The 27020-nt window shown below is 34.4% G+C and overlaps 1 protein-coding gene across 1 annotated transcript in view; it reads right to left on the bottom strand.

The window, feature by feature from the left end:
• Nucleotides 1-26235, bottom strand: part of LOC149560595 (putative auxin efflux carrier component 1d) — a 100288-nt gene extending 74053 nt beyond the window's left edge. Inside the window, exons 1-4 of the mRNA XM_089827648.1 lie at nt 26115-26235; nt 25406-25715; nt 19892-19977; nt 19547-19698 (exon numbers count right to left, since the gene is read on the bottom strand). Coding sequence (XP_089683774.1) covers nt 19547-19698; nt 19892-19977; nt 25406-25715; nt 26115-26235 — 669 coding nt within the window. The remainder of the gene's footprint in view (nt 1-19546; nt 19699-19891; nt 19978-25405; nt 25716-26114) is intronic.
• Between the last annotated feature and the right edge of the window lie 785 nt (nt 26236-27020).

Below are 27020 nucleotides of genomic sequence, written 5' to 3'. Positions count from 1 at the left end.
AAAAGAACAACAAAGTCCAGGGTGGTTTGATCCAGTGGGAGCCCCATGTGGTTGTAGTATTGCTACAGGATTAGTCTCCAAGTGGGAGATTGTTTTTTAGTGTGGAGTCTGATCAGTCTCCAAGTGGGAAATTGTTAGATTGTGGTGACTGGTCAGGAAAGTACTGTGCATACTTCATAAATTCTTTGGAGTTTGGGGCATCGGCCTGAATTTTTTTTTTTGGGCCGTGGCTAATGTTCTAGTTGACATATGGCCAATATATGTCCGACATGTTGTAACCCTAAAATGGCATAAAATACTTGTATAAAAGGCTTTAGGGTCAGACATTTTTCATTATGTTGTAATGCAAAATTGCTTCTTGTGGCAGTATTGAGATGTAAGGGATTATAGATTGTAATTAGGTTGTAATCACTAGATTCTAATAATATCGGACTTGCAGTTTGGTGGACGTAGCTCAGGGATTGGGTGAACCATGTTAAATCTTGGTGTCTTGTGTTCATTTTTGTGTGATCTATTATTTTCTCTTATTGGTTATATTTGCATGTAATTTTTATTTCTATTCGTAGTTTAACCCTAACATGATTAGTATGGATTGAGCTTCTACTTCTACCGAATGCATGATGATGTCAACTAATGACAATGGATGTCGTGTATCAAAACTTCACCAAGTCACTCTTCAAAATCTGAGTGTCTTCATCTGAGCCAACTTTGTAATATTGGTGTTCACTTGTATATTGACCGACTTTGTAATTTTATAAATCATATATATGTGTGGGTGGGTGTGTGTGTGTGATGTATTCTATCATATCCAAGTGTGTAATGTAATGATATGAGATAATGTGAATTAGCAGCAGCGTAAAGTGTAATGTAAGGCCATATCAGCAAAGGAGCAGTAGAGCCATATCTATCACATAAAGGTGATTAGTACTTAAGAAAATCTCTATCAGCAAATCAGTTACAAGTCGGAGATCTATTGTTTCATTCTAACAGATGAACCAGTTCAAAATCCTCTAACAAGGTAGACTTAACAATCTTTTGTTAAATATCTTTACTAAGTGTATACTTCATTTTATGTTTGCAAATCCTCTAACAAGGTGAACCTAGAAGTCCTAATTGCTCCTAATAGAGAAGATCATCAGAAGTGATCATTGTAAGCCTTAACCGACCAACTTTATGTTGCAGTATTGAAATTTTGTGGGTATCATCCCCACTCTAGCTTTATTTTCTATTTGGAACATTTCTGGGTCACCAAATTATTGTGTTCATGTGCCATGAATATTTATGTTTTCAATTTCTCATGCATGCAGTTAGATCTGAATTTGATAAATTTTTATGGTTACTGATTCACCCCTCCCCTCTTAGTAACCTAGCATAGTCTTGAATATTTCCAACAATTGGTATTAGAGCATTATGGTTCTTAAGATAAAGCTTGACAACTTTCGCAAAGATCAAGGACAATGGAGATTTTTAGACTTGATAAAGCAATTGACAATGAAAAGCTAGATCTAGAAATGGCCATTGGACAACTTAAGAAAGCTAAAGAGCAACTCTCCCAATCCCTGAAAAGAAGGAAGGAACTTGCACATCAAATGAATGATCACCAATTTATTGAAGAAAAGATTGAAGATCTTTTTCCTTCAAGCAGTTCAAATGAATCAAATGATGCAATTAAAGAACTCTTAGAGAAGAATGGTTGCCTGCAAGGAGAAATAAGAAAGCTCAAAAGAGAGTAGGAAATTCAATCATTAGGGCTATGTGAAATCTTGGAGAAAAGGAACAAAATGAAAGAAGAATTGGATGGAAGAAACAATGAGATCCACAACCAATCCCTTTAGCATGAAGATCTTGTACATCAAATCTCCAATGCAAATGAAGAATCATGAGTCAAAGATAGATTAATGAAAGACTAAGGAATGATCTAAATTCAGAAAGAGAAATCAATGAAACAATAAGAAGTGAGCTAAGATTTGAAAAGAAAATCAGTGAAAGATTGGAAAATGACCTAAACATTGAAAAACAAGTCAATGAGAGAATGATGAAATCCCAAGAAGACATGAATCAATTGAATCAACTAAATGAGTAGAATCTCTATAGACAAAAAGGTAAAGTAGGAATTGGATACAAAGAAGAAGGTGAATCCTCCAAATAAGGTACTCAAAGGAATCAAAGGCCTACTTGCAATCATTGTGGTAAGATAGGTCATACATCAAACAAATGTTGGAGTAATGGAAAAGCAAAATTCAATGGTAAATGTTGCAATTGCAATCAGCATGGTCACAAGGCTAATGAATGTAAATAGAAACCAAAATTTGAAGGCAAATGTCACAAGTGTAAGAAACAAGGTCACAAGGCATCAAATTACATAACCAAGTCATTCAATCCAACAGAGCAAAATGTTAAAGCAATTTTTGGTTGGGACTATAACACTCAGTGTATATGTCATTACTGTGGAGAGTATGGACACATTGGCATGAACTATGTTAAACATCACACAAGGAAGAGAGATACCACCATAAGATGTTTCACTTGTACAGAACTTGGTCATCTAGCCAAGAATTGCATGAATACAGGTAGAATTGAAGATGAAAAGAAAGAAAAAGTAGATAACATCAAAAAGTAAATGAGGCAGAAATGGATTCCTAAATCCACCAAGGAAGCTAGTCCAAGAAATGATGGTCATGTCACTCAAGAAGTGGGTGACTCCACCATTTCCATCTAAGTTCTTAAGTAAGAGCTAGAACTGTGTTATCATGATCACATCTAAACAGTTCCAAAATTGAAAGGAAGCAAAGATCCAAATCAGTATTCAAGATAGAAGGGGATCATAGAAAATTAGTATCAATTATAACCAAGTAAGGTTGGATCATGGAATCTACCAAGCAAGGTTGGGAGTAACTAGTCACACATGATTGGTTACCGAGTTATGAAGTATTCACTGAGCGATCCGAACAGATAGTGGATGACAACCTATCGTGTATAATGATTTCATCGTAGCTACTTTCGTACCAAGAATTAATGGAAAAATAATATCAAATGGTGGGAACTTGAATTTATTTTTCACCTAAATCTTAAAGTGTTGTTGCAATCAAGCGAATTGCAGAGCGATCAAGCAATTTCGAGTGGAATTTGCAGTAAAATTCTTTGAAGTTTTCGATAACCTACCAAGTAATCATGGTAGCATCAAGTAGCAGTAGCAAGGAAAAGAAAGGGTTATAAATATTGGTCCAAGGAGTCAAATGGAAACCACCAGATTTCAAACTTGCACCAGGAATTGCGAAAACCCTCGATCTAAATGGAGCGCAATAACAGATCCCTACTAAGGTACTACTCATTAACGATATCCAAACTCATTGTAAGTGTGCAATTCAAGAAATTGGAACCCTAGAGATGGATGATGCCCTAGGAAAATTATGTGTGAATGGTGTACTTAAACCCGAACATAAGCACTTGGAAGATAAGGGTTTAACCCACATTCCCCACTTGCCTCGAGGTTTCCAAATCAAATGGATTAGATACATCCTAAGCCAAGTTCATAGCAGTCAGTTATGGCTTGAGCAACTAGTTTTGATCTCTAAGAAGATGATTTATCACGTATAGAGCAAGCTTAAGATGATTGAGACTATTATTAACTTAAAAAAGACTGCATTGGTAGCATAATTTGTATATTGTACACATCTCAAACTGGGGAAGCCTTTCATAGTATTTTTAAAATTTTGCTCTCCAAAGCCAAAGTTGCTAAAACCCTAGGTCAAGTGGAGTTAGAAAAGAAAATCGTAGCCGAGTGGGGATGGCAGAGGCATGAAGATTAGTAGTGTAATAGATGCAAAACTGAAATTTGGCATACATGTGATAGCACATAAGATCTATAGTTCTAGTCATCTAAATAGTGTGTTGTGTCAAGCAGTAGACTTGGCATTCAAAGTCATGAAGAAGAATCTATCATATGATCTTGTAGACTTGTTGTTGAGACAGTTCAACAAAAACATGGAAAGTATAAGGACATCCAAGAAAAATCCTTGTAAATTCAGTTCATTCTTGACATGCCTATTTTTCTATGTTCAAAAGTTTTTCCCTTATAAAGGTATAGTAGTATGGAGAAAGGATGTGCTAGTTTTGTATCAGATTAATGAGTATATTACAGAAATGGGCGAGAACTTTGTCAACATAATGGATATTTACTTTGATTTTTTCAAGGAGAAAATGAATAACAGATTCAGGATTCCCAAGAAATTGGTTAAGGACTACAAAAATGATGTTTGTTTCATGGTAGATAGTGACAAAATCTACATTCAGGTAGCGATTCCAAGAGTTGTATGGATAAAACCTCTTCCCTATGAGGTGAACATTGATCAAGAAAAAGACATAATTAAAGCCTTGATAAACAAACCTGTTGATCCAAAGGCACCAAACTTCGAAACATATGATGAGGCCAAGGCAAGAATAGAGCTTGAAATCAAGTTTCCACAAGTGGTTAACAAAGACAAGAGGAGAACAACAAAACTCAAAACTAGCACACCTCTTTTGTTGACTGAGGGTAAAGGAGAAGATGATGATAATGAAACAGAGGATGAAGATGAGTTAGAAATGAAAGAAGAGCCAATAAAGAAGAAAGGAAAGCTAATCATCACCAAGTCACCCAAGCCATCCATTGTAGTGTTTACCAGAAGATCCAAAAAAAAAGGTAGTGAAGTTGTGTTTAGTAAACCTCCTCTCACCTTCCAAGAAAGACTAAAACAAATGGAAGAAGGTGTAGGCATAACCAACTTCAAATCATTAAAGTATGAGACCAGGATAGAGGCTGAGAAGAAGTAGATTGAAGAATTGGTGCTAACCAAGATGGGCAAATGGAAGTATTCCCCTGATCAGATAGCCTCTCAGATTTCTAATGATTTGTTAGAAAGATTGAAGCCAAGATGGGACTCAACCATGCAGACATAAAAAGATATCTATGAATAGACCCTAAGGCAGTTGTTACCGAGCATCACCAATGCTGAGATAAAAGAGTCTATGAAGAAAAATGAAGACAAGATGACTCTTAGGTTTCATACTTGTTTAGTTTTGTTAAAGGATATAGAGCATGTAGTCAAGAATCCTACAAGTATGTGGAATAATATTTATCACTTGCATAAACAAAGTGATTTTCTAGTAGAAGTCAAGGATGATGATAGTGATGATGAGGAAGAAGGAAAAAACTTTGAGACAATATAGTTTGACAATGAAGAAGTTGAAGAAGTTGAAGAAGATAAAGAGGAAGAAACTATCAAGGAAGCTAAAGAAGATGATGAGGAGACTGATTCTATGAAGATAGTAGTAGTAGTCATTGCCTCACTTCCTTATTCTCCAAGAAAATCAATAGCTACATCAAGTTCGAAGTCAGCTTCAACAAGTTTGATTGTGACCACAAAAAATACATCAAATGTCCAATCACTCTTTGCTCCCTCATAGCTTAGTGCATCACCAGTGGAAGTGTCTAGGTCACTTCATCTACTGAGATGCAACCTCCCTCTTCTTCAGTTCCTGAGTCAGTTTCATTAGCAATGAGTACAACATGTTCTACAATTTTATGTTCTTCAGTAGTAAGTACAGTTTTGAGTTCTACAATTTTGGATTCTACAATTTTGGATTCTACAGTTTTGTTTTCTATAGCTTTGGATACCTCTGTAAATATATCAATTTTGGATTTAGTAAGAATTCCAATCAATATTCCATCTATTGGTACTATCTCAGTTTTTACTACTAGCCCTACTATCTCTACTATTGTTTCCATTCCAGATTCTAAGGTAGTATGTACAAAGGCAGTTGAACCCAAGGCTCAACCATGTATAAGACTTTTGAGTGGAAAGGATATAAAGGAGGATATTAATCTAGATGAGGAGATTGAGATTCCAAAGTGGGATTTTGATAATGCCACTACAGATCAAATGCAAATAGCTAGTCAACTCCTCCATAAGAAAGCAAAACAAAAGAAATTGAGAGAGGAAAGAGACAGAGAATATAAAATCATAGAAAGTGCTAAGAATATTTTGACTAAGGTAATAGGTGTTGAAGTTGATACTTCTCAACATATTTTGTTTCAATTAGAAGAGGTAGTCCAGAAGTTTAATGAGGACTCTAGTGGTCAAGAAAAATCAATTGAAAAAGCAAACAAGAAATTTGATAATGAAGTGTTTGAGCACATTGCTGAGGAAATTGTTGTTCAACAAGTGGAGCTTTCCTCAATTTTGACCAATCTTGAAAACTCTTGCACAAATGTAACATCACTTTTTGGAAAATTATGCAATGTTACCGAGTTCACAAAGGAAATAAAGAGCAAATTGAATAAGATTAATGATGATATGAAGGTTAGTGCACAACAGTTGCAACTTGACCCTAGTTCAAGCTCTGCACATCATATAAAAATCAGATTCTTCTCAAATATGTAGGCAGAATTGTTGAGAGAAAAAGCAAGGATTTGGTCTTAACTGATAGATATTCAGAATATGATCCTTCCCATCATGGACACAATGCAGAAGCACATTGTTTACTCAAAATCATTGATCCATGTCAACAACTTCTCAATTGTAGATCACATGATACAACTCTCTGCAAAAGTTCAAATTGCTCTACATACTTGCAAAGTTTTGTAAGAAAATTGGGATAAGACTTTAGCACTCATACTTAAGGTACATTGTAAGTTTATTTCTTATATTGGTGTCTTTGTGTAAATAAGTTTTGAATAAATCTTTGGCATTATTGTCAAAAAGGGGGAGAAATAGAATATATATATATATATATATATATATATATATATATATATATACACTAGTACATTTGAGACCATTTTTTGACCATTATTGGTCAAAATTTCAACCAACCTGCTGGATGGTCAAAATTTTGACCAATATGTTGGTTGAAAAACTTCCATAGCCATGGTGCAAGTTCTGCCAGGAATTGGTCAAAATTTTGACCAATGAAGGTAGAAAATTTCGACCAATGAAGGTAGAAATTTCGACCAATAAAGGAAGAAAATTTTGACCAATTAAGGTAGAAAATTTGGACCAATAAAGGTAGAAATTTTGACCAATGAAGGTAGAAAATTTTGACCAATGAAGGTAGAAATTTTGACCAACGAAGGTCAAAAATTTTGACCAATGAAGGTAGAAATTTTGACTAATGAAGGTCAAAAATTTTGACCAATGAAGGTAGAAATTTTGACCAATGAAGGTAGAAATTTCTACCAATGCCTGGGCATAAATTTTTTTTTAGGCATTCTATAAATATATATGTTTAAGTTGTGATTGTCCTGGTAGACATGCATGCAAAATTAACAATATTAGATTTCCACAATCCATTTGAAATGCAAGTTCATTTTGGATTTGATTGTGTGTATTTTTTAGCATCATCACTTCAGATCACTCTGTAATCCATCATCAGCCGAATGAGAGAGTGCAGGATGCATGGAAAATGTCATATCATACGCAGGGATGTGAACTATTTTATAGAATGCCTGAAAAACATCGACAATAACTAATCAAACTATCGTAAACACTGACAGTAACTAATATGCTTCTTCATTAATATGCCTGATACAATAAGAAAACTTGGCAACTATGCACAGTAAGTTATATGCTAAAAGGAAATCATTTAGGAGATATAGAATTTAAACAACCATATGTTAAGATTCTACAATTTGTATCACTTGCTTGAGTCTGACAGTTGAGAATAAGTTCGTCATCCTCCCTACAGTATGTTTTGATGGCCTGCACATCCACAAAAGTTCTAGCATCTTGAATTTGTAGAATATGAATTATTTGGTAGCGAATGGACATGATTGACAATAAATCATCATATAAAAAGACTCCCATGTGAAGCATGAATAGAAAAGGAAATGAATATGGGTGATAGGAAAGAGAATTCAATAATAGAGGCTCTTAACTTTAGTGATAGTCATGATATGGGTGATGCACAAATGCCTCTTGGATTCACGTTCCATCCCATTGATGAAGAGCTCATAACACATTATCTCATTAGAAAGGATTTTGATAGCAATTTCACAGGAAGGGCCATTGCTGAAGTGGACCTCAACAAGTGTGAGCCTTAGGGAGGGTTCAATTCCCTCCTTTATTATTCACTATGCATATAATCCCACACATCCATTTGATCTCGAATGATGATACACACTGAATGCTGAGTGTTTGTGCTGAGTGCTCAAAAACCATCCATTTCATGCCTTCATTTGTACACAATGTCTTTCTAGTTTCTATCTACTCGCACACCCATTTCATTTCATATAATCATCTAAAAATTGTGTCTCTCTAGGCTCTCAACTATTTCCTCTTGATTGATCATCTCATAACTGTTGAATGAGAGCTTTGGGATATGCTATAGGCATCCATCAAAGAAAAAAGGATTCTGTTAGATGGTGTAGATGAAGTAGTAGCATTTGCCTTGGGAGACATGCTTGCAAAATGGAAGCATAGATAAGTAATGTGAACTGTTTGACAAGATGCCTAAACATAATGTGGTCATCAAAAGCCATGGTTGCTAGATATGGAAAAAATAGATATATTGAGAGAATATATTTGTTTAAGTTGCAACTACCCAGGTAGACATGCATGCAAAATGTGGAGTCCTAGACAAATAGTTCAATTGTCATGTTGTTGTTTAACTGAGATCGCTCCTATCTTGTTTAATCTTGCATGTGCTTGGTTAGTAACTTATAATACATGCAGTCAATTCTGATCATTCCATGAATATTGAGCCCCCATACTCATGGAATGATTTCCATTATTCTTAAATTCTATTGCAGAAAGTAAATAGTTAAAAGAAGTCACTGGTGTGGCAACAAGTTTAATACAATGTGGAAAACATCAATTAGAAATGTGGATGGTTAATAGCTCCTATCAATGCATTAATAAAGAAAATCAACTTGATTTGAGACTCCAAAGGATCAAGGAAATCTTGCAAAAATTGAAGTTTTATTGCTTGTGGTATTACACCAGTCCATACACCTGACTCCCTCTTCTATATCTATAATAGCGGCTCCCTCTTACATATATAAGACTTCACAATATAACCAATTCAACTGTCATTGGGTTGAAAGGTTAAAGTCTAAAACTAATACTTCCCTCCAAAATCTAAATGACCATTATATGTTTGAAAATTTGAACTTAAAGCATAAATCATTTTATTAAATATACATGTACAGTGCATAACTTTTATTCAACAGAGGTATGAAGAATCCTCATGATAGATAGTCATTGTCAGTATGATCCAGAATACATTCAATTGGCTTGTTCTCGTATGTTTTGATTGTCTCCAATTAATGAGCACACTCTTCCACATTGCAATCTACAAACAACAATCCTAATTAATGACAAAATAATACACCAAATCATGTACAAAGGATCCCAAAGAGACAATGTAACAGTGTTTAGGAAAATACAACATAAAGTGTCATGAAGATGATATTGTGAATATGTAAACAAAGATAAGGCACAATAAGTGTGCAAAAGAATTCCTATAAACTTTCTTTTTCATCAAATATAATTATTGCAAGGTGCCCCTAAAGTGCAATAATTATTCAACATTGAAGATATGTGCTTTTCTGCAGACATGTAAACAAGGCAATGAGTTATTTAATAGAATTCCTTAACACAGTATGTTCTCCACATTGACATTTTTATAAGCCACACACATTAAAATAAAATATGGGCATTCCAAGCCCTTTAAACATTTTTCATCAATCACCCATGTGTTATAGAGAATTGAATGGGAGTGGAAGTCCATGGAATGCAATGATTGCAAAATATGCACAAAATGAAACTGTCAATCATGTTTTTGAGTCTCCCAATGAAATCAAAATGTGATTGGTGGGTGGGAAGCCAAACTCTACCACCTATGAAAATCATCTAACAACCTCAAGTACAGTTCAAAATTCAAATCAACATAACAAATTCAGTTTTGGTCTTCACTCCCATAGGTAAACTTTTAGTTTGAATGTACTAAGGAAATAAACTTAACAAGCCCTAAAAATTCAACATTGTGAATGATATATTTCTTGCTTATTTAAAGACTAATGACATTTGGAAAAGGCTTATGTTGCATTAAACGAACGAGCATCCAGGGGTAATGCTAGTTGAAGCAAGAGCACCTTGTGAGTGATACAAGCTTCAATATCCCACAAAGCATTAAATTAGTAGGCTAATGACATTTGGAAATGGCTTATGCTACATTAAATGAACAAGCATCCAGAGGTAATGCTAGTTAAAGCAAGAGCACCTTGTGAGTGGTACAAGCTTCAATATCCCACAAAGCATTAAATTATTCCATTGGCAAAGGCACCTTCAATCCAAGTTCATGTTGAGCATTAATGGGAAAAGCATCATCATACAGAACAAAGAGTTAATTTGAATGAGAAAAGAGAAAAATGCAGAGTCAACCCAAAATGTGAATAGTCAAGAAACAAAATGTTGGAAAATCAAGATACTCCAAAAATAACTAAATTTAAAACCTTCAATGCACATTATGGTTGAAGTCCATAACTATACCCTGAAGCTATGCGAATGAGACACAAGATTCATGATAGTATTTTGGTGTCACCGTGTGTTGTGTACTATAGTAAAGACCATTTTTCCAATTCCAGCTCTTTAAATGGGTAAAGGAAATCAAATTATCACAATAGAAGTAGATGCAAATTTCAGTCCTGATATGATTTGAATTAGAATTATATGCAAAATTGTCTCTATTTAAGTTTTCTCATTTGAATTGCCAAGAAACGTCAATCTTAAAGATAGACACATACCTATAGATCTCATGATAGATTTGGACAACCAACTTAGTTTCATAGATGATCTTGGAGACTGCATGTTGATGAAAAATCATACACAAAAGCATTATAGTACAGACTGTTGTAATATGCAGCCAACCAGAGGGCCCTATACTATGCTCCATATCCTTCAAAATGTACTAAAAAATTGGGTTTCATGATCATGTCAAACATACAATATCGAAGGAATGTTCTGTAAATAGTATCCTTCCAAAACCTAAAGGAAGGCACATGCCTTAGAAACTATTTGCACTTTAATTGCATATGCAAACTTGCAATTTTGCATCCAACAGCTACCAAAAATAATCGGCAGGCTTCAGAACTTTGGAGATTCCAATAAATTCTATCCTTAAACAAAACCTTTGAGTAATAAATGGCATATTTCTATTTGAATGTATTAAATAGGACTCTATTAATATGATCAAGGAGAAGATAGAAAATATATTTATTACAAGCAAATATATACATATTATAGTTAGCTCACAATATCAAGATTTTGAAAAATATTTGGATGCAACTATATTTCGTTGGAAAAAGATGGTTGTAAACATAGCAATTCCAAAATAAATTTAATTATAACTAGAATTTAAAATTGAGGTCACTAATAAAAAGAGTATAAGATGTCACATGTCCTGTAGCCTTATACAACCCTTCTTTAGATGAATTAAAAAGTCCTAGAAATTAATTTATTTTGTTTAATGTACAAATATTCAATCACATGTTTATAGTTTAACTCCTTATGCTCAATACTTTGGAAGGAGACAATGTAATTACTCCTGTTTTAATTATTAAAATTCCAAAAATTTTGGATTTCAATAGGCATGAGAAATAAAATCTCATACAACAACTTAAAGGTATCTCCAATGAACTATTTTGAGGTACCTCACATTACAATCAATAATGCAAACCCAAGATTGTGCTTGATTTCTAACAGCATTTTTATCGCCTTCATCTTTTCTAGACAAAATATATGAATTATTATAATGGCATGTAGGAAAAGTTTGAAAGGTGAATTACCATCCGCAAGGATGAATTGCTAAAATACAACAAAGATTAGGAATCTTGTATATCAACATCTCTAATGATATTAGAATACAAAATATTCTTGATACACAGTGGAATCTAGGTATTTGCATGATTAGAAATATATAGGTTGATTAGGTCACTTCTGAATAGCTAAAATTAAATATGAAAATAGAAACTTTCAGCCAGTGCACCCTCATGAGGAGCGTTTGTATGGGAAAGAGAAATACAACTATTGAGATGAAATGTACAACACAAGTCAAAAGAATTAGAGAATGTAACAAGAAATTATACCATTGAGGAAGACCATCATCAATTATTGAGATGAAGTGAATGGAGCACATGGTAAAATAGATTGAGTTAATCTCTCTTCATCTTCCAAAAGTTTATATGCGTCGATGTAGGTAGGAGCTGCCACTTGTTTGTTTCCAACATGTATGAAGGTTGGTCCAAAATATTGCATCAAGAGCATGTTCATCATAGTGCCATTCATAAATGGATAATGAAATTGAACTTGCCAAGAATTTAAATAGGACTAGACATGAAATTGCTAAAAAGATTTAATTAAATCTGAAAAAGGAACTATTCCAAATACATAGTGGAAAAAATAACTATGCTTGTCCTCTGAATAAAATTAAATAAAAAATAAATTCTTAAAACTGGAAACCTTTTCTTAAACACTAGTTGCTTCTGCTAATAAATGAATGCTCATTGAAGATAAAAAATGTGGCTTTAATAGCTGACGTAAATCATTATCTAATAATCAATGGCATGTGGTAGGATACATGCATTCTACAAGTTTTGACTTTCAAAAATGTCTTACCAACAATTTAGTGACTATAAATGGAAAAGAACATAGTTTTAAAATAGAGTCTTGGGATATAATATTCTTTTAATGTTATAGGATGAAGCTAACTTACAAGAAGCTAACTTATAGTTTGTTTGATGTGTGCTCTTCAGGCATATCTTGGGAATGGTCTTTTTCATATCTTAAGCTATCTCCAGTTAAGATTACTTATGAATTTCATTTTAATATGATTAGTTATTAAAATGCACTAAATTAATATTACATGTATATTCAGAAGTTTCCAAACTCCATACCTTTGAATACTAAAATATGATAGAGTTCATATAAGGTAGATGAACATATCAAAAATAAAATTTTCTATCTAAAGAGTTATTGTCTACCTGGTACTGCACATTAAACGTACTCAGTTAACATACTAACAATTAGTAATGATACAACTTCACACATTCTATTTAAGGCTAGAAGAATATTTATTATTAAGCAAGAAGCACCTTGTAGCTTATGATGGAAAAGTGTATGCTTGTTCATTGCTTCTGGACCTATGAGCTCATATCCAATTGGGCAAATGCTTAGAATCTTATGGAGAGCAAAATAGTTAATATATAAAGTTTTCACCATTACCAAGGCTTCTGTGATACTGATTTCTCTTCCACTCAAGTAATCCAAAACAAATCATATGCAAAATGCAAAATTTAAAGGCTAATTCACACAAAAGAAGAGAATGATTGAATTTAAGTAGCATTAAGACAATATGATATAAATAAAATAAAAAATAGGAAAAATACTAACCTCGAACCAAAACAAACCAAAATTCCTAAAGATTAGGGAATTTAAAAGATATTCTGAAAGCACTCTCTGATGGTACACCTTAGTATGTTTAAATCCAGCATCACATCCATCTCTACCATAACCATATCCTATTCATTTCTAGGTATGGAAAGGAAAGCCACAATGATTTTCCATATCTTCAATTTCAGATATAGATTCTAATATATAAAATCACCAAACTTTTGGAGAGATCCCTTTCTTTGAATAGTGGTGTCCTAGACAACCATGCTGCCCTAGTTGCACTTGAATTGAACCCGCTCGTTAGTGGAAAAGGAGTTTTAACATTTTTTAATTACTAAAAGAGTAGGTGTTATAGAAAGGGTTTAAGCAGAACAAGATATACTGTGGTAAAGCAAAAAATTGACATGGTAAATTTCTTTCCCTGTATTTCCTTGATATTAGATAGGTATGCAAGGGGATAAACTCACTAGACATTTTTATGGATGAACCAACAAAATGACACCACACTATTTAATATGCTCTATGTTATCAATTGAAAAACATGTTTGCATTACTTAAATATTGCTCATAAGCTTGAATAAGAGATGCTAGTACTATGCTCTATTTAGTCCAGGGATATTATAGGTGGAAGTATTGAAAAAACTCGAATGCTGCGAAATCACTCACCATATCCTGCGACTAAAAGGAGAGATTCAGAAAATTGAATTGATCCCTCTTTTAGGAGGGTTGCAAACTAAATTCAAGTAAACAACAATTGACATCATTTTATTCTATTGTGATAGCAATAGTTTTGAAAAGTGGGTGCAATATTGAACCATGAACTTGATTCATTTGGCACAAGTTTGAAATATGTATTATCAAAAATCAACTAACTAGAATAACAAAGATTTCTTGTGCCTGCCATATATGTAATTATTTATTATGGATGCAATAGGTGATAATACAAAACATGGTAACAATCCTGTTTGCCAAGTGTGATTAAGTTAAGGTGTACTTAGTCGCTGCAAAGCATGGTCATGACTAGAAGTGAGTTTGGCTATCCTTTTGTCATGAATATGTGTCCCCAATCAAAGTTGAATATCTATCTTGGTTAGTTCCCATTCTAGAATGGAGAAATTCACCTGAGGTTGGTGGAAATCTCAGAGGAATGTGGCATGTAGATATGGAGTGAATGTGGGATATGCAGTGAATGGATATATTAAATATCCACTATTCAAACTTGTAAAAAAATGGAATTGGTAATGGTAGCTGTAAGGAAACTTTTCACTACTTCTTTAGCCTGCTTCTAAGTATTGGTAGAATGGCACCTTGGGAACATGGTATGGACATCAAGCAAAGCATAAAGTTTAATGGTGGAAGTCTCCCTCTCCAACCAACAGAATCCTATCAAATCTGCAATTGTGCATTAAGATGGTCTAGAATGGGAGGATCTCTGTAGAAATATGGTGCATAAAGAACCTATAGTTAACTCATATTTAAACTAATATCAAGATTCTAGAACATCCCCACATAGGAAAAATCGATTCTCCACATCTCAATAAAATTAACATCTAGAATAAATTTTTAAGGTTCAACATTTTCAAAACCTCCAAATATTTTGCAAAAAAAAAAGCTAGTTCGTAAATAAATTGCCACATGTTACAAAATGTATTAAAGGAAGTTATTCAAGTTTGGCATAAATAAGGGGTATGTTAAAGGATACTAGTTAGGCTAAATTATGTGATGAGGAGCCTTTTACTTCTTTGGATCTCCACATTGCTAGTCAATTGGATCAATGCTTTTCTCTTTCTTCACAAAATAGGTTTGGTCCCAGAGTTCAGTAAGTCAAGAAAGTGAACCATTTAGGTTAGTGGTCTACCCTCTCAAATTATTTCCTCAAAATCAATATAGATGGGTTTTCAAGGGGTAATCCACATCCAACAAGAATGGGTGGTACTTGTAGTGGAAATTTAAGCCCTGTTTAGTTTTTCTTTTCTACTTCCTTAAGCTCTATGAGGCTAGCCCTGGTGGCTCTACTGATGTACAATTTAATATGTTTGAGAATGAATATGAACGTTTTTGTTAATATGATTCTAGATGTTAAGTAGTTAGCTATACAAGCACCCTTATGTGTGATCTTTTTTCTTAAATCAATATAAAAAGTTGTGGCTCCTCAAGCCACAATTTATGTGGAAATGAAAAAATGTAAAATAAACATAGATATGAGATAAGAAAAATAATAAACAATGCAATCATAACAAAAGCAATAACCATTGCTAAAGTCTACCCTTCTAATACTTTGTCACTTGCATGAGCTCAAAAGAAGAGATGTTATAAGCCCTGGAAAAGACATAGCTGTTGAACCTAGGAATTCTCATAAAACTTTTCAATGTGGAAATCCTTTGTCATCATGCATCTGAAAAATAAGTCTCACCATAGATTTTTCTTAAAATTATAGTCAATGAATTTAAGGCTATAAGAATGAGCATTCCTACCAAATATGACACTTTGGGTTTCAACATTGAAACTAAAAAGCATCAACCTACATTGGACAAAACAATTTAAACAAATTGAAATGGAGCACCCAAATCAGGGATTGCTAAATGCCCTAATCAACTAGTTTTTACGCTCTGTAGTAACAACCTAGTATTTATACCAATTATGCTAATGTTTATGGAATATGTATAATATATATTACCTCAAATCCAGTAGATTTTAGAGCTTCTAGAAACTAACTTCTGATACAGATGTTAGACAACCCATCCCCAAGTTCAATCTCTGCCTGTCATTTAATAATTATGACACAACCAAAATCAGATATACTTGTTTCTTATGGAAGTACTATGCTTGAACTCTATATGATTCTTTCATAATTTAATACACAGACAGACTTCATTTGGGTGGGTCTAAACCTTAATATTTTGGTGTTCTTCATTCTTTGGATCAAAAGAGTCAGTCATACACCACTCATATGCTGCAAATAGTTGACCAAGCTTAAGTACTCTTCTTATCTCTTCATAGCAGTCAACCTTACTCACTAGTTACATAAAGTTTGTGAGTATTGAGAATAAGGCATACAAGTCTAGAATACTATAACAACTAAATGAGACACTTATGTCAGCTTCTCAGTCAGTTACAAAAAAACATTTCATGATGAAGCATAAATTGTAGAAATGCAAATTTGTGTATCTTAATCAATGGATAAATCTTGCATACTTACCAAATCTGGGGCATGACAAGTAGCCTCAATTGCATATATTCCATCAAAAGAATCATTTGAAAAAGGCATCTTCATGAAATCTCCCTACAAATCATATCTCACAAATCATTTCTCAAAGAAATATACTTTCATGACAAATGTTTAGAGAAAGTAGTTAAGTAGTAATGAGCAATCTTCAAGCACTTCGATGTTGATGTGTGTATATATTATTTTTTCAATAACGAGAATTAAGTTGACTTGAACCTCTAATTTGTGATGAAACTAGTACATTAATAGTCTCTACATTTAACCATAGGAGAAATTGTTTACCTTTACAAAGTCATAGGTTCTATCGACTCCACAAAGCCTATTCAGTTCCTAAAAATGAAAAACTTGAGCAAATTGGCAGGGTGCACCAAATATTGAATGGATAGACAATAGAACTACTTTATTTTCTAGCACATTCTACTCAATATAAGGTTTTACGTGCATAGATATCACATTATTAACATTACATGGTAGATATTCATTGAAGTACAAAAGGAAGAAATTTTCAATTGATAATTAAATTAGAAGCATGCATTTCACGATATTATGTGTCCAAATAAGACTATTTTTTAGGGGAGCTTACTATTCCTCTTGCTATTTGGTAAGCATGATTGTTCAGGCCTATTATTGAAGAGCAACTATAGACAAATTCACATGGTAAAGGTTATATAATTCTCCAATCAGAGTATAAATGGTTTGCATGCTATTAAGAAAATTAACCATTATGTATGTAAGTTTTATCCAATGAATATCTAATAGTAACTACTAAAAGTAAAGGCATAGAATAACTTGTTAAAGAAACAAAGAGGTGAGGCTGGGATTTTAGTATAGTATTGTTGTCAGTCTAATGATTATGTAGTATACTTTTTATGATTTTTCTTCCTTTTTTTTTGTCCTATAAAGCAAAAATTTGTATGTTAGATTTGTGTGATTTGCACAAGATGTCCAAAAGTCCAATGTTGCATTGTCCATATTTTTCTATTCTACAATTTTGGAAAACAAGCCCCACTTAGACTGATATTGAAATGACCACAAAGGGGTCAATAGTTCAATTGGTAGAGCACTCTAGCAGCAAATGGAAGGTTTTAGGTTTGAGTCATAATTGGTCTATATGAGTTGTAGCTCAACAAATGGTATTAGAATTAAGATAGGAGCCCCAAGCACTTGATGTGTGGCTTTAGAGGCACCTTGAACGTAAACCACATCGCATTCTGATAATGGAATGGGCATGAAGGGGCCAATAGCTTAGCTGATATAGCACTTGAACAATAAATTAGAACCCTTAGGTATGAGGATAGTTGGTTTGTATGAGCTGTAGCTCAACATAAAGCAAAAGGGAGCAAAGAATTAACAAAGAGTCCAAAAACCCAATAGCAAGTTCATGAGACATTAAAGCTGGATCCTTACACACATTTGCAGTTCCAAAAAGTGCAAGAACACTCTTAAATCCCAAGTGATACATGTAAGCAGAGAATCTATTAAGTGTGTGAGGTAGTCACTGAACTATTAATCATCTCTTCATAATTGAGAAGTAAAAACCATTTCTCTAAGAGATGAGAAACGGTTTTGTTTCTATTGTAACAATTAATAAAGATATTTCTTTTGTAGCAATACATTGGTGAACCATGTAATTCAATATTTTCACGCAAAATTTTGTGTTTTCTATGGTTTCTTAGTTCTCCTCCTGTTTTCCTGTTTTTAAAATCACTCAACAATTGGTTTTAAAGTTGAATGAATTTGAGTAGAAATGAAGGACATAGGTGAGTGGTGGACTAAAAAATTCTTGGACCGGTATTTTAGAAGGTGGAAATTGCAAATGGAAATGTTGTTTAAGAGTTCCAACCCATGCCAGGTTCAAACCCTAGCTATTTAAGAGTTCCAAACTGCTTAGAAAAGGAAGAGTTTGACCTCTGACATAGTTGGTTGAAAGTCTCCCAAGGTCTTATAGTTTCCTAAGTGAAATAAATAAGGATGGTTTCACATGCCCAGAAAAGAAAAGAAAAAGAATCAAGGAAATGAATTTGAATGGCAATACGAAGATTACGTCAATTGCACCAAAAAAAATTGAAAAAATAAATAAGAGACCAACTTTTAAAAATAGTAAGATAGCCTCCAAGGGGTTCAGCTTTATTGTTTGAAGGATTTTTCATTGTAGATATCTAAGTTCAAAACCCAAAGGGACATCTAATATGGAACTCTAAGTTGTGATTCATGATAATTTCCAGTTAGTTTGTGACTCTTGGTCTTCCATATGTAGTTTCTAGTGTAGTTGCTTGAAAGAAGCTAGGGCTAGTCTCTTGTTGTGCTTGAAATTGTATTGGTCTTATATTGAGGCTCATATGAATGGAACATTTGTAGAAAATTATAACTATAAAAGAAGACAAAAGTGACCAATCTACTCACTCAAAGGAAAAAGAAAAAAAAAGAGCGACTTTGGGAGAGAATAATGAAACTAATATAGTTGCAATATGGTGGTATTTAAAACAAAAAGAGCTTTTCAAACATCAAAAAAGAAAAAATCACATGCATATATCGAGTACCAAAAATCAAGGGAGCCTAGAGATCTCTAGATGGTTGATGAATAAGACTACTATATAAGAACATCTTTGCTATCGACCCTTAAATTCTATGATAGAAAACCTAACAATCGGGCATCTATGATTATTGAGCAAAATAACAGAAAATAGATTTAGAGAGAAAAAAAAGGTTCCTAATTTAAGCTGGTTTTGGAAATAAGTACCACTCAAAGGTTTGCAACATTACTGGATGCCTAAGTCACAAGGTTTGAAATTTATATAATTCAGATGAAGTTTGGAAAGGATAAAAATTTGCTGAAATTTGAACTTCATGGATGAAATTTGACATATCCTATGACTTAGCTACATATGTGGACAATAGGAACATGTAGCAATACTCCCCTTAGACCAAAAACAATAGAAGTTGCAGCCATTACAGCTAACCCAGTAAGAAACCTGATTGCCATTGCAAATGGTGCAATTGAATTCCCACATGCTATGATTCTGGGTTGCAATGCCATGAATAGTCCTGTAACCCAAAAAAGAAATTTGAAGCACAATATTAGTGAATCCATTACAATAACTTAAAAGTTATTTCTATGTGACAAACTCACTGAAATCTTAATCCAGTCTTAGATGTTTACAGGGCTTAGCTAAGCCATGCCCTAGGATGTGCATAATAACTCCTCAAAATAAGAGATATAGAAGGATTCAAAACATACCCAAACTGAACATGGCCATACCAAGACCAGCATCAAACAATATTCTTATTGACTGCTCTAGAATGGCAGGTATTTCAACTTTCCATCTGCAAAAATGATTATTAAAACATGAAAATATATCAGAGATGTTGATATTGATACAAATCAACATAGATTCATTTATTCATACACCTGTATGTCATAAAAATCCTTGCACACTTCGAAAAATTGTATTCCCTTTCACTTACTCAAAAGCAATTCACATAAAGATGACATTCGATTAACATGGATCCTAATATTCACAAGTATAAGGTCATGTGCTCCATCATAGCAGCCTAAAAATTTAATTCTATTAATTGAAAGAATTCATTATTTTTTGTAAAAATCCTCAAAAGTAATATTTTCCCTCGTCCACTTAGTCCTATACAAAAGGCGATATGGCAGTAGCGAAAGAGACCCAATAATCGTTATGGGTCTAATTATTGTGAGGGTTTTCCAATAGATACTCTACAATTATCGCTTTTAAAATGTCTAAAAAAATGATAATACGTGCAGTAATAGTCAATCACATATGTACTAATAGTTGATCATCTTTTAACTTTCTTGGTTGTTGATCCATCCATTTGTGACACAAGTTGTAATGCCCCGCTCGGAGATCCTTGGAAACAAGGATGAAATACAAGCCAGAATTTATTTATTTATTTTTGTATGAATGCACATGACAACATCATACAGGGATCACAAAGATCACAATGGAAGACTTCACCACAATCTCGGCAACCAATAGATCTCCGAATGCCACTACCAAACTAACACACACGAACAAAAGCCAAAAACCACCACAAACAAGATGAGGGCACAAGAAATGACCACTCATCAACAAAACACCAAACTGGGGTAAAAATGTAGAATCCTAAAATCTGGCTAAGCCTGAAATCATGAATCCCTGAAAAATTGGCTAAGTCTAGATTTTTGAAGCCTTGAAATTTCCTAGAATCCTTAACTTGTCTCCGAGAGGTCTGAAACCTATCTCAAAAAATTCGTCGCATTTATTAAAATATATCTTAGGTATAAGAAATTAAATTTACATCAACTTATACTTAAGCGATATATTTAAAACCCCAAGAGACTAACTACAGAAACACACATAATGAAAATCAAAAGGCAACAACAAGGGATTGAAGAACACCTAAGAGGGTACCCCAAACCATCCCTAAAAAGTTCAGATTGGATCAAAAAGTGCCCGCTGCCTGCCCGTGCAGGTTTCATAAAAATCACATGACACTTTATCAGCACAGTGTGACACTTTACCAGTGTCGTGTGACATTTCTCCAGAAGCAGGGCGACACAATCAGGGGTTGGGCAATACTTCTCCAAAGGGCATGCGATATTGGAAGTATATCGTACAACATTCCTTCAAAGGGAGTGCGATACTATAAAGTATCATATGACAAAACTCCAAGAGGCGTGCAACACAAATAGGGTGTACACGACAAAGTTCAAATGGGCGTGCGACACTTTATTATATCGCACCATGCTAACACATGGTCACTTAGGAAAAGACAAAAAGACAACAAAGGAAGAACATTAAGCCAAATAGAGCTAGAACCTCCACACCGGGGATAACCAGAACCACAATTTGAGGAGCAAACACTTGAGTGCATAAACAACAAGATGCCAAGAAGGAGATACATCTATCCATCTAAAACTACAGCAGAAAAGAACAAAAGGAACATCACAATGAACATAAGAAACATCGTAATGAACTGAACAAACAAAGTACATGGTTCCTCCCAACTATCAATAGCATCATAAGACCATCATGGGTCCTAGCCATCCCTCGCGTGTAACATCCCAAGCCACTGACCAAATTGTCAGTACTATCGTAATAGGGACGTCACTACTAAAACATGCAACAATATAAGCATAAGAGAATCTAACATGCTAGTAGAAAAGAATAAGATAATCCTACAGTAGATAACATCACCTATCACATGCTAAACATCAATAAGCAATAGATATGCTACTACAACAATTCACATCATCTAATCATATGTTAAACATTAATAAGCAATAGATATGCTACTACAACAATTCACATTATCTAATAATATGCTAAAAATTAATATGGGAATGTGTCAAGTAAACTAACATCATCTAAACATGATATCCAAGCATTCCAATGAAAGCATAAATTACAAGAAAGCATACTCTGGAACCCGAAGTACCAAGTGAAAACATCCAGCAACGGTCGCACTAGAAAAAAAGACCATCTCTGTACACCAGTCCCTAGTAGTGGTGAAGGTAGCTACGCCTCCCAACCACGTGGAACCCGTAGGTCCACACCCGCCGTGCTGATGGAGATAAAGATCCAACCACAAACACACAAAACAACATCCATGGCTAACACTCATGCTAGATAGTCGATGGCTGCAACCAAGAACCTAAGATAATGGAAGGAGTACATGTCCTGGTTAAACACTCAAAAGGCTACTAAGTAGGGCTTGACATCATGGAGAGTCGCTTGGCATCGACAAGCCCAAGCTCGGATCGTGCGTTTCAACTCCTCAACGGAGGGCCTCACACACATATTTTATTGTCTTAAGTTTTATTACCAGTCACACATTTTATTTAATTATCACATATTTAAAACTTCCTATCCTCCGCCAACCCTATGGGACTAAGGTCACCAGGCTGCAAGATAGAAGCCCCCTCCATATGCTACCCTACCCTACCCATGCTCATCCTATGACAAGTGCCTGTGGGCATGCATACTCCCATCCCAACCCCAATGATCATAACTTTCAGAAGTACCACGAAAGATCAGGCCTCGCAAGTCACTTGACAAATGTACACGCATGTACTCATGTGTGGTGCACCACCATCACGACGATCACAACACAAAGATGAGATGAGAACACAATGCAAAGAAAACACCCAACTGAAAGCAACACGGGAAGGATGGATTCTACAGAAATCCCAAAGCCAATAAAATCATACATCATGAAATCACTCAATCGACCTCAATCCAAGAGTATGGATTCTACATGAATCCTAGCATTCATAAAAAAAAAAGCAAAGGTCCAAAAGAAATAATAACATCAGGTATAAAATCACTCAACCGAACACAACGTCGAGAGTACAGATGCAACACGCATCCCAATGCAACAAAATAGTGCAAAAGTGGTCTGACTGATATCCAAACGGATCATCAAGGTCCACGACCCACATTGTGCCAAAAAAAATTGAGAAAACAGGGTGGCACACAAAACGAGGTAAAAACCCCAAACTTTTGGAAAACTTCAAAATTAAAACCCATTTGACCTTTGGGCACAAAAACCTCAAAAGTCCAAAAATAAATGGAATCGGACACTGTATGCAAAAATGGCCAGCATAATGGCGTAAAATCTCAAACCCTCATCCCGAAAAATAGGGAAATGTTCATACCTGCCCAACCAAGTATAACTAACATACAGAAATGGAGGGGAACACTAGTTCTCAGCCTCCAAACAAACGGCTACCAAAAACAGAAGTAGAAACAATAAAACAGGAAAGCCCTACCTCAAAGCCAAAATGGCAAAACGAAAATCTGAACTATAAAATAAATATCTCGTAGAAGTAGCTAAAAATTGCAGCAATCCAAGGTTTCCTCGAGCTGGATCCAACAAGCCCAACCTTGCAACGATCCCAAACCTGTAGCTCCCACAATGAACAAAACAATAAATTCTCATGAAGAGGATTTTGGGTTTTACTTTCCAACTTTCTAATTCAAAAGTGAGAAGTGAGGAATTAAATTCCTTTTTGGATACTTATTCACTTTTTGAGTGAATAATCGATTAGAGCAAATAACCAACCAACCTAGTTAAACTCCGAATCGACCCAAACAAAAATAGGCTATTCCTATAAATAGGAATTCATCTATGACAAAGTTGCCAGAAATTAAAATAAATCAATTAAAATCCCAAAAACCCAAAAAAGCAGAAATCTCCTTAACAACTTTCGTGACAATGCGAAACTCTAAATGCACAGACACACTCATTGGTCTAATCACATAATGCAAATGAGTTCAGATTTAATAATCATCGAAAGGTTTAAATTAAACATTTAATTAAGGATACGTCGACCATATAAGTACAACATTGGTAAAATATGAAAGGATGAATCACTAACTCCATGTGCCACTGCTAGGGATATAAATCTTGCACACTAAACAACACGATCAAGTGCAATTGCATATAATAACATAGCCGAAGCAATAAATGCATTAAATCACCTAATTTAACCATTTATTTAATTATATTAAAATAATCTATTTACATCACTCACGTTCGCATAAAGCATAACAACACAGGAATGAAGTAAATAAGCATAGCATTAAATCCATCAAATAACATAATCAAAGGTATGTCTAAATACCAAATAACCAAATATCATCTTAAAACACACTGTCATCTCAAAATGGCATCATCATGCAATATGATTAACTGAACAACATAGTAGTCTAATATCTATGATACTGAAATCAAAGTATAGCATCTGACCCTCGGGTCGTCTCAAATGTAAATAATCACATAAGAACATATATCTCTCAGATCAAAATATAACAAGGTAAATGCTCGCAGCACATAACCAAATAATCCAACATGGAAAATCCATTTAAATTACTTAAGCATTTAATAATGATTGTTTAAAGAATCAACAAAAAGGCACTTAAAACACATAAGAAAACACAGTGATAAACATGACTAACCACTACTACAGGAACCTAGTCCAGTGTAGCATGGTAATAGAACCTAGTGTAATCTCTGCACACATCTCAGGGTAATCACGGAACAACCTCATGATACCACATTGATCCTAGTAACCAGTGACACAAACCTCAGTGAACCAAAAATCACATCATAATCTCATAGATCAGCTAAAAACATAATCAAGGCAACTGATACAGAAACATAAATCCAAACACCTCGACGGTGTAGACCACTCAAGTTCACAATCATGATGCCATCTCAACAAAAGATCAACAAGGTTGCATCCATTAGGATGGCTTACAGAAGTCAAATGGGAGAGGCACTACACAAGCACTATTTTTAAGTGAGCAACTATTGAGAGGTGAACATAATGGGTTTCATGCGAGTGATGGCACTTTTTGACCACTTTGCATTCTACGGCCTCTACAAAGAGATCCATAAATGCCCAAATGCTGAAACCGTAGCTTTAAGCTCTTCAGTCACCTAAGAAGGTCTATTGAAAAAGTTGGCATAATTTGACTTACGGTTTAGGAGATCTAGGTGTACAAAGTTAGCGTGGGTGGCTACTGGGTCTCTTCCCCTATAGATAGAACTATATAAGATAAACCATAAACAATGGTAACCTTAGCAATAACAAGAAATTGTTACAAAAACTGTACAGTGCAATAGGTTATGGCTAGAATAATTGTTAATCAATAGTGGGAAACAAAGAACTATGATATATTCATGACTCACTTCAGAACAATTTGATACAACACAGTAGTAGTAGAAGCAGGAAACAAACCTTAAGGCGACGAGAGACCAAGTGAGGCCTATAAGACTGGAATAAGTATTAGGATTGTGAGTGAGCTTTCTCCACACCATGATAAGAATAAGTCTAGTCATGATGCTTGCAGGAGGCATATTTGTGAATTTGGAGTCATCATGGCCTTTGGGATTAAGCTTAGTTGTTGTATTGGAACCAAACTTGGAGATGCTTGCAAGGGGAGGAGGAGCTTCCTTGTGATTGATTTCCTCTTGAGCCATTCCTTTGTGCACAAAACTAAAACGTTTCGGTACATATTCCTCATACGTTTGGTGGGCCTCGTGCAAACCTACATAACCAAATCACCTATCAAGCTGAAGATGTTTCACTCAAATCTATCAACCTTACAACAACAAAAACTGCAGAATGGTTAAGTTTCTACTCACAAGCTTATAAGTTTACTAAACTTCATATATTAGTTTCAAATTTGGGAATTAAATTTTAGTCTATAACATATCTTGATAATGAAAATATAACTTCTATAAATGTCTCCCCAATTTAGATAAAAAGTTGTGACTACATCATTTGGTGATACTTAAGTGCTAGCAATAACTGTATTACAAAATATGCAGGGGCAACCTCAAAGCGAGGCTACCCTCAACACTCTCAAACTAAATCTTTCTTAGATAGTCTTTTTAAAAAAAAATTTGGACTTGTTTTTTGGATCTAAATTTGAAAGACATCAAACCTGGGCTTAGCAAGCTTGTTTTTGAGTGGCCCGCTCCTAGTACCCCAAATAATGAAGCTTCCGAGGCACTAGATCTCTGACCAAGTACTGCATTCATCTCAGTTTTGATGTCCTGTGCCATTGTATATCCTCCAATACATCAGTATCCTTGCAAAAGGGCCTAATTATATAATTATATATAAAAGTTAACAGAATTGAACAAGAAAAGCATTTATACACCTGTGGGGCTACAGGCAGCTGTTGATTACGCACTTGGACCTGCTAGAGAACAGTGGACATATTACCTCTAGTGCTATGTAAAACTTGCCTATACATGCAACATGCAAAATAACAAGGAACTAAGGCCATATATGCAAGGTGAGAAATACAATTTGGAAAGAAAACTCTTATCCAAATGTATAATCATCAAGAAAAAGTTTCAACTCAAATGAAAAACCACTATACTAGAACCAAATACTAAAATTCAATTCACACTTTCCAATTCTAAATACATGAATTAGTGTAAGTTTGACATAGGAGTTTGTACTAAGAATTTATATATCCTGAAGGTTGCCCAGGCGTATTTGCTGCCTTTAGCATTGTTGTATGGTTTGCATACAATAACTAACCAACATTATCTCCAAATCTCTGTGAAATCAATGTACCAGCAACCAAACAACTGTCTGTTAATGATGATTTACAAAATGAAGTCACACATTTTATGTGTTTAAATTAGTACCATTGTTCATACTATGCACTAGTTTGATAAGTATTCAAATGGGTGCATAAACTAATCAAACACATTAAGGGATCCATCATCCATGGAATCTCTTGGATGAGGTAGCTTTAGTCATTCCTCATACATTTTTTTTGCAATGGCATTTCCTATCCTTGGGTTCTGCCGGAGGAGAGGATCCTTACCGACCA

This window comes from Cupressus sempervirens, chromosome 4 (genome assembly GCF_028749045.1).
Source record: "Cupressus sempervirens isolate cs-2001-9-10 chromosome 4, ASM2874904v1, whole genome shotgun sequence".
NCBI lineage: Eukaryota > Viridiplantae > Streptophyta > Pinopsida > Cupressales > Cupressaceae > Cupressus > Cupressus sempervirens.
This window is presented reverse-complemented; position numbering and strand designations above follow the sequence as displayed.